Source organism: Mytilus galloprovincialis, chromosome 8 (genome assembly GCF_965363235.1).
Source record: "Mytilus galloprovincialis chromosome 8, xbMytGall1.hap1.1, whole genome shotgun sequence".
Taxonomy (NCBI): Eukaryota; Metazoa; Mollusca; class Bivalvia; order Mytilida; family Mytilidae; genus Mytilus; species Mytilus galloprovincialis.
The window spans coordinates 12,045,932-12,055,908 of record NC_134845.1 but is presented as its reverse complement, the minus strand read 5'-3'; the positions used below and the strand labels follow the sequence as shown (position 1 = coordinate 12,055,908).

At 33.0% G+C, this 9,977-nt stretch overlaps 1 protein-coding gene across 3 annotated transcripts; it reads left to right on the top strand.

Annotated features, from left to right (window-relative positions):
- Positions 1 to 545: 545 nt before the first annotated feature.
- On the top strand, positions 546 to 9,732 carry LOC143085087 (heat shock 70 kDa protein 12A-like). 3 transcript variants are annotated; one of them, XM_076261271.1, is made up of 6 exons: positions 1,984 to 2,009; positions 4,047 to 4,073; positions 5,215 to 5,550; positions 6,253 to 6,471; positions 7,097 to 7,256; positions 8,572 to 9,732. In XM_076261271.1, exons 3-6 carry the CDS (start codon positions 5,233 to 5,235, stop codon positions 9,621 to 9,623), a joined length of 1,749 nt encoding a protein of 582 aa, XP_076117386.1. In that variant the 5' UTR covers positions 1,984 to 2,009; positions 4,047 to 4,073; positions 5,215 to 5,232; the 3' UTR covers positions 9,624 to 9,732. The 3 variants fall into 3 exon arrangements, with proteins under 3 accessions (XP_076117385.1, XP_076117387.1, XP_076117386.1); XM_076261270.1 differs by lacking the exons at positions 1,984 to 2,009; positions 4,047 to 4,073 and adding an exon at positions 546 to 680; XM_076261272.1 differs by lacking the exon at positions 4,047 to 4,073 and having other exon boundaries at positions 1,970 to 2,009.
- The last annotated feature ends 245 nt before the right edge of the window (positions 9,733 to 9,977 follow it).

Genomic DNA, 9,977 nt, shown 5'->3' with positions numbered 1-9,977 from the left:
TTATAGCGATTTTGCAAAGATGTTTTTTTTATATATAAGTGATATAAATGACATTCAAAAAACCAAGCACAACTATTCAACAGCGTTCAAATGAAGCTGATTTTATAAAGAACAATGTAAGGTTACTGTAATCATGTTTGTTATCACTCAACTCCTCCCCTGACATTGGCCAGTGGTGTATCAATACAGCATAGGCACAAATTGGGAAAAGGCAGTTAAAAATGGCTTGGTCCATAAGATAATCTACTACCATTAAGACAAAACACACAAGGCACCGATTTAAAAGAGCTCTCAGTTATCCGGATCTAGTTAAAAGAAAATTACAAATTCAAAATAAATCATGATCTCCGATAATATACATATTTAAATATAAAAAAGACATGCGCAGCCTTTTTTTGTTAGTGCATTAAACATAACGCGATAAATATGACCAAATATTTTATATAATTCTCATATTTCATTCAAACGTTTAAAAATATCAATTTCTCATGATAACATGTCGTGTATATGTTTTTCTGTAGTTCTGAGTATGTTGATATTTGCAATCTATAGATTTTTTTTTCAGTTTGTAACAGCTGTCATTATATTGATGTGTGGAGGAAGGGGTATGACCGTGGCACCGTAACGGTAACATTTTTAGACGCCTTTTTAGTCGTTTTCAAGGATTCAATTTTCAATTTGTAAGTATATAAATAGTATACACGTATTGACCGTGCGGTTATGAGGGTAAAAAATAAAATCACAAAAATACTGAACTTCGAGGTAAATTCAAAACGGAAAGTCCCTAGTAATCAAATGGCAAAATCAAAAAAAATAATGATTCAACACAACAAACGAATGGACAACTTACTGTCACATTCCTGACTTGGTACAGGCATTTTCAAATGCTTCAACCTGGTTTTATAGCGATAAACCTCTCACTGACAGTTGTATGACAGTCGCATTAAATTATTTTTCCATAATCCTTTTAAAAATACACCTATTTTTAAAACTATATTAATAATATAAAACAGATGAATTACAGGTAAATATCAAGATGCAAGTCCTTAAAAAAGACCCCTTCATCTTTTTATAAGTGATATTTTTGTCTTTATTATACTAATTACATTACACAGGTACATATACAGAGAGGGTGCAAAATATATACATATTAAAATATGCAACTATGTACAAAACATATATATAAAATACAGTTGGTTTCAACATACTATATGTTTAAGCCAGGAGAACACACACTTTATGAAACTTGAGTGTATTAACACGAGCCAAATAGTATTTCTAAGCAAAGTATAGTTTTCTACTGAAGTTTAAAAAAATGGACATTCTAGCATACAATGCAATTCGTCTTCAATGCTACCAAAACAAAATTAAAATCCAAACTTACTGAACTCCGAGAAAAACTCAAAAAGGAAAGTCTGTAATCAAATGTCAAAATCAAAAGATATTGTAAAGATGGCATATTCTATAATTTCTATTAACATTATTCCACCTCTCTGTCTTTATGTTTATGGTTCTATGTCTACATCAAATAATACTGTCGTGCAGATCCAAGATATCAAAATCATTTCAAAATATAAGCTATAATTACCTGCTTTCGTAGACTCTTGTAATTGTGAATTCCACAACTGTTTGAATTGATCTTGTAATCGCAACCTAAGTGCATTTTTAATCATATACGTTACCAAAAACATTTAGAAATCCAAATATTTGAAAAACCACATTCATCCAATAAATTCTTATCCTTAGTTATATATAATATAAAAAATGTACATACATTATGAACAGTAAATAGTGTTTTAATGGTGCATATGCGATAGAAGATAGCTTAGTCTCTATTGCAGATACTTATTTAACTCAATATCAATGTCTAAAGTATATCCACCCAGTTTCCCCATATCCCATTTAACAAATGTTGAAATTAACCACCTGGACTAACATGTATATATAATTATTTATAGCGTCGTCCAGGAAGAAAATTAATTGCTGTGGAGTTTCATAGTACAGCACAGGTACATATTTCCTTTTACAATTTTCAACATTTAAATGAATCTTATATATCGTATATTGTGTATTATGTATTTATACCGGATATGTTAATCGCCATAAAAAAGACAGGGCAACTTTCTCCAGTATATAACGCAGTGTGACCAAGGAAAAAGCAGCTTCAGTTATTATTTTTGAACTTTAGTATAAAATTCTCAATTTTGATATTTTGGACTTCAATTCTCTGTATTTTATAATTCACTATATTTTATAATTTCGTTTCTATTTACATTTCGTATCCAGGACTTAAAATCAACATGCTTTGATATGCATTTAATTCTCAGTTTCACTACTACTAAATAGAATTTAATGGCGGCTACCCTTGCGGATATTGCGCCAGATTACTTTATATAAAAACATTTCAAGTAAATGTTTTAAAATTATCATTATTTAGGTATTAGATATTATAGCAATTTGTGAGTTTTTGTTTTTCTTTAAATTTAATCTTGTTATTTAAATCTGAACTATAGTGTGTATTTAAATATCTTGATTATCTTGTGGTTAATTTATAGTACGAAGAAAAGTATATGTGAGCTTATTATTCCGTTATTTGTAACTTAGCCTTCTTTGTTTATAAATATTAAATGATTTGGTAGGAAGGTGTGTATGTTTTTTATACATGAAAACTGTAACATGTGTAAGTATCATATACTCTTGGATAGACATATCTGACTTTTCCAAATGTGCAAATCCTAGAAGGGGTCTGACATATTCCCGTACATGGTATATATGTTCCGGACCATATGAGTATTTGGACCATACGCGTATGGTCATGACCATATGCGTATACTCATATGGTCCGACCATACGCGTATGGTCAGTCCGTAACGAGTATGGTCGGACCATATGAGTATAATACTCGTTTTTGTTATTAACGGGCCGGACCATATGAGGATTTGGACCATATAGGTATTTTTTTTTTTGAATTACATTATAAAAGTTTCAATAATACAAAATCTTTATCTTAAAAACAATGATGGTTTCATAACAATATATTATTTTTATAATCCATGTACTACGTAAAATTAATATTGATGCCATAGTTAGTTTGCATCGCTAATTACATTCTTGCATGCATGTAGGCTTGGGGTAACATTTACTTCCACACGGTATCCGATAGCTGTTTTGCATTTGCAAGTCTTGGTTGTGCACGATCCTTTCATTTGTTGTGCACGATCCTTTCATTTGCATCTTTTGTTTAAGAGTGAAAAGCTAGCTTTTTTTGTAGCTGCGTGTGATACCGAGGCCTTGTGCCATTCCGATATGTCTACAGTGTTTTTAAGAAGCTCTAGATCTCAAATATCGTAACATGACTGCAATACACAATATTTACAATACAACTTAAATAAACTATGTTACTTTCCAGTGACTTCTTGTGTAACATAAAGCAATTTTTTGAATTTATTTTCTTAAGTCGACATATTGCCATTCACTCGTAAAAACAAATCGGTAATGACCATCGGTATAAAATGTGTTTATTATAGTTTTGACAAGTAAGCAAAATCAACTATGTGAAACTTATTATTTTATTTAGATAATCTTTATATTATAATATAATAATAAAATTACCTACATATGAAAGCGTCTTTTTAATGAACGGTCATACAATATGAAGAGTTTAGAAGTATCAAAAGTAAACTGTAACAGAGTGTTAATTGCCCCGACCATACGCGTACGGTCGGACCATACGCGTATGGTCGGACCATATGAGTATATACCCATATGGTCATGACCATACGCGTATGTATGGTCCAAATACTCATATGGTCCGGAACATATACATTAATACAATTACACCGCGGCTCGTACGTCCTTGGTAAATTGTGATTCTCTTTATATTGAATTTGACTAAAGATAGCACCTTCACTTATAAAGATTTTTAAACTTACGTTCTAGAAGAAAAATATATATATTACTGTGTATGTATAATTAGAATCTATAATACTAATGTATTGTTGTAACATATGTGTGTGTAATAAATTGCAAGTGTTCATGTTTTGCAGTTATGTACAGTATAGTATATTGAAAAAGTAAGACTCTCTTATATATATATATAGCTAGGGATTATGTAAATGTTTACTTTCCTCTTGTTTAAGGACTTCTGAGAGGAAATGAATTTTACTATATTTTTGTTTAAACATACAATTCATAATTTTTTCAAATTGTGTTGTAAAACAGTTTAGTGAAATATTATATACAATATATAAAATACTACTACTATGATTTGCATATTATGTTTTTTACGGATTGTGTATCCTTGTGTTCACACAGTGACACATCGGAGGCATTACGTTTGTGCGAACATTGGAATTAAATATTTGTCGTTTGCGCGCAGCTTTTGGTTAAATTTTCAGGCATTTATCTTTTTGTTCTCAGATAAACGTTACTTAAAAATGATTGAATATACTAATAAAAAAAATAACTTTTATTACCTTATTTACCTGCGTTTACTTGTCAATTCAATGCGCGCAAATGTAATGATGATGCGCACAAACGTAATGCACCGGACACATTTTATATTGTTCAACTTATAACCCAAACTAAAAAATACTAATCAGTTTAAAAGAAGTTTTCGTTTACAAATTTTTGATTGTTAAGGTAGTCTTAAGCTTACCCGCACCTTTGTCCGGACTCTGTCTTCGTCTGTCCTGTACCAAGGCAGGAATATAATAGTTGTTTTCCATTCGTTTATTGTATTTGATTTTTTGTATTTTGCCATTTAATAAGGGACATTGTGTTAGAAGCAACCCAACAACAGGTTGTTCGATTCGTCAGGATTCGATTCAGGACTGATAGATCATGACCAAATTGGACACGTTTACCCTTTGTCAGATTTGATCTTAAAGCTTTAGTTTTTGAGATATAAGTCAAAAACTGCATTTGACCCCTATGTTCTATTTTTGTCTATGACGGCCATGTTTGTTGATGGATCAAAACTTTGGATAAATTTTATAAATAAGATACCATAAAGAACATTCAGTTAAAGTTGAAAGGTATTTGGCTTAGTAGTTTCAGAGGAGAATATTTTTTTTAATAGTTTACGACGACAGACGACGACGGACGCTAAGTGATGGCGTAAGTTCACATAAGGCCATTTTAGACCCGGTTAGCCAATAATGTAAGATGTACCATCCATATCCTATGATAAACCTAATTTTCAATAATTTACAGAAGTGATATTCGCCCTTGATGGCATGTGGAGAGACTATTACAGAGCCGCTTATGGTCGCAGCGATTGATTTAGGAACAACATTTTCAAGTTACGCTTTCGCCACCAGAGGTGATTTTAAAGATGATCCAACAAAAATATCCTCTTATGCATGGTCTACTGGCTCACAACCGGGACTGTCACTCAAAACACCCACTTGCATTCTGTTTGACAAAGTTCAAAACTTCTTTGCCTTTGGTGCTGAAGCAGAAGATAAATACTCAGAGCTAGCACAGGAGGAAGACCACATACACTGGTCCTTCTTTAGAAGGTTCAAAATGCAGCTTTATGACAAACAGGTTAGTCTTTCATGTAAACTTTACGAATCAGGATTTGTAGGAAAACAGTTTACCTTTGCTTTTACGTTATCAATTTAAACTTGATCACATAGAACATGAGGTAGGTCTATTCTTATTAAGAAAAAATTGAATCGAAGATAATGGAAGAGAAAGGATCTCAGTTTATGGATGTATTAATATAGAAATATGGGAATGAAAATTGATGCTCAATATAGTCTTCAAACTGATATGAAATGATAATAAGGTAAGTTTAAAAAAGAAAATGTCATTGATCTATCATAAGTAGTTCCTATCAAACGAATTAATGCAGAAAAATAACATTGAAAGGTTCTTATTAATTGAATGTCACTAGACCATGACCTAACGGTCAAGTCATCAAAACAGTCGTCAGACTATATCTAGCGGCAGTAATGCAATCGTTTTGAAATTGTCATTGACCTATCACAAGTAGTTCCTATAAAACTTAGCAAGAAAACTCAACACTGCACATTGCTTCCTAATCTGGCCAGATTCTGGATGTATAATTAGCCAAAACACTGTTGGTTTATTTCTTTTAATTGAAATAAATTGGACTCAGCGTGTCGGTCAATAATTAAATCATAACCAACCTGTGCAAAAGACACTACAAATAAATGTTTATATACATAATTTTTAATGGAACAAAGTAGACGAAATTCGAACATTTGTGTTTTACATTTACAGGAAATATCCAGGGATTTTATGTTGGTAAGTGAGAATGGTTGTTTTATACCTGCAATGAAGGTCTTCTCAGAGAGTATTAAGTATCTTAAAACACACTTAGAGAATCATATCAACAGTAAAACAGTGTGTATTAAACCACAGGAGATAGAATGGGTGCTAACGATCCCAGCTATTTGGTCAGATCCTGCAAAGCAGTTTATGAGAGAGGCTGCTAATACTGTAAGTTATTTTGCTGGTTCATTCGTCTTTTATTTGAATTTATTAACTATCATTGGGGGAAGAGGGCGAGGGGCGATAATTTAAAAGTAACGAGATAAACTATCAGCATTTGTATGTTTCTTGAAAGCTTTTAGATGCTATTTTTCGACGACAAGTTACAAATTGTATATTACTGTTAAAAAGAACTCGGGAAACAGTCGTTTTTTTTACGGTTGTCTACTTGACAAAAATTCCAACTTCATAATGTGAAGAAAAAATATGAAATTTTGATTTTTTTCAATATTTTTGGTTATTTTTCATGCTAGTCGGCCTAAAATTGTGGTCAATGAAAGCTGTCCCAGAAACATGCCAATGACGCTAAAAACTGGTATAATATATTTGTTTTTAACACATATGGAAAGATTAACATTTACAGTGATAGATACTTTTAATCTGGAACTCCTATCACATATTTAGAGTCAAACTATTATTGAATCATTGGTTTGTTCCATTGATTGCATTATGATGTTTGATTTAATCGGTCTTTACGGACTTTCCCTTTGGAGTTCAGTATTTTTTATTATACTTTTTAGATAAATATATCGGAGATAGTTACTTCATTTATATCTATTATTACATTCTACAGGCAGGTATACCCAACAGCCGCCTTATACTGGCGTTAGAACCAGAGGCTGCTTCCGTCTACTGTAAGAACTTACCTGTAGATAGAACAGTATGTTCTGAGCGGAAATCTGCTCTTGAAGTTTTTTCACCTGGTACCAAGTATCTTATACTGGACGCGGGAGGTAATGTTAAACAAATACTTTTTAATTCACCCTGGCGAAAAAGAGAAAAGAAAAAACACTACTACGAAAACAACAAGTTTACAAAAAACTTACAGTTGTAAAAAAAAACAATACTGAGCGTCTCGAACCCTTCACAAGACGGGTGGTTACCAGGTTGCCCGGAAAGGGTAAGCAGAACCTGCTTTACTATGATTACATTTGGTACCGATCGACTGTTCATGGAAAACTCTAATCATGTGGTACGTTTTATTCGTTGTAAAATACTACACAACTACTTTTGCATAGGTACTATTTCTGTACCAAAAATATGTAGTACTGGAAATTTACTTTTAATATTTAGTACTATTTTGTTACTTAAGAATTATTGTAATATTTAGTTACCTGTATTTTACATTACTTGTACATTTTAAAGTACTACAGATTTTTGGTTGCACGGTTACATTTTCAGCATTTTGAAAGTTTGTCAATTTCAATTCTCTTAAAGTTATGATGTTCAAACATGGAATACTGTGATCATTTTTGAGATTTTTTTTTGTACCAATATTTTAAGTACAAATCAAGTACTGGAAAATACAAGTACCTAAATATTACAATATTTCTAAGGTAGAGAAGTTGTACTAAATATTAAAAGTAGATTTCCAGTACTACAGATTTTCAGTACAGAAATAGTACCAATGCAAAAGTACCTGTGTACGCAATTTTTACAATATAAAAGAGGGACGAAAGATACCAGAGAGACAGTCAAACAAACAAACAATAGTACACATGATATCAAACTAATGACTTAGCAACACGAACCTCACCAAAAACTGAGGGTGATCTCATGTGCCCCTGAAGGGTAAGCACATGTGGCACCCGTCGTGTTGCATGATGTATGCGGACACGATTGTGGTTCTGTTTATATTCTTGATAAAAGGTAATCCAGATCTTTTAACATCGATCACAAATATCTAGATTAGAGTTTTTAAATGCTATTGGAATAACAATAAAAAAAGAATTCAAGTGCCCTGTCGATGTTAACGGTTGTATCCTTTTAGTTTCGTTTGTAGCACAAGCCCGATTACTTTGATATTAATTCCGAATATATTCATCTTACTAAATTATAAACCTTCACCAAAAAGTACTCCCTGGTTTGTTTCATCTTGAGTCTGTTGTTTGTATCGTTGTAATACGAATGTTTCAAAGACACAATGGTTCGTACATGATCATTTGGTTCACATATTGTGATTAGCTCTTGTCTCATACTTGTTTCAAAATGTATCGACAAAGACAAACTAACAATTGAGTTCTTACTAGTATTTTATTTTGTTGACAGGTGGTACGATTGACATCACTGTACAAGAAATAAAACCAGACGGTAATATCAAACAGATTTATATGGCCAATGGTGGAGATTGGGGTGGAGTAAAAGTCGACCAAGCATTCGAAGAATTCCTAACGGATATGGTAGGAATGGAGACAATGGAAGTGTTCCGTGAGGAAGATAAATTAGAATACTTGAGCCTCTGCAGGGAATTTGAAATGAAAAAGCGTGATATTCGTCCCGACAGCAAAGCAAAGTGTACAATACGTGTACCAGTTTGTTTAATCGAGAGGCTGCAGGACGTCAAAGGAATGTCCTTGAAAGAAGTATCAAGTTCTAACAAATCGATAGTATGGGTTGGTGATAAATTACGCCTCGATGCGGAAACTGCTAAATCCTTCTTTACTGAGGCTTCCAGACAAATAATTGACCATATAAGTGGCATCTTTGAAGAATCAGCAGTCATAGGTACGGAAGCTATAGTGATGGTTGGAGATTTCTCAGAATCCCCAATGCTTCAGGAGGCAATAAAGACAGCATTTCCAAACATGACTGTGATAATACCAAACGAAGCTGGTGTGGCGGTACTAAAAGGTGCTGTTCAGTTCGGATTCAATCCACAAGTAATCAGTCCTCGCATCGGTCGATTTACGTATGGAGTAAGTACAAACAAACGCTTCCGTCCCCATACAGACCCGGAGGACAAAAAGCAAATCGTCAATGGTATAATGTATTGCCGCAAAAGATTTGGCAAACATGTTGAGAGAGGTCAATCAATTGAACAAGGGGAAGTTAGCGAACAACAAACATACAACCCTCTAACAGCTGACCAGAACCGAATTATACTTCCTATTTATGTTTCACTATCAATAGATCCCCAGTATGTAGATGAAGAAGACTGTACATACCTCGGTGATCTTGAGGTTGATATGTCGGATATTCAAGGAGGGTGTGAACGGGAAGTCGTGGTAGGGATGAGATTTGGAGGGCCTGATATTGCTGTTGAGGCCATTGTGAAAGCCACAGGAGAAATTGTTAATGCCCGTTTCAACTGTTTGCGTTAATTTCGTGTAATTCCTTTTTTTGTACACAACACTACACTGTCTATTATACTGCATAACAAAAAAACTTCTCTATATGATATTAATTTTATAATTTAAATATATTCTTCTGGTTGGGCGTTGTGATTTGAGAGACCAAACAATAGACACTACACTGCACTACAACATCGTAGCAGAGAGTTTGCCTCGCTGTATATTGTTTTGTTGAAGCACTCCATTATTCTCTTTGACTTTACTTTGTGTCATCTATTTCTCTGTTGATTTTTTTGCCATTTTTATGCAGACTTTGCTCATTTACTATTTATTCTATAAATCCCATCCAGATTTGTATAGTATACTACAACACAAATGTGTTGT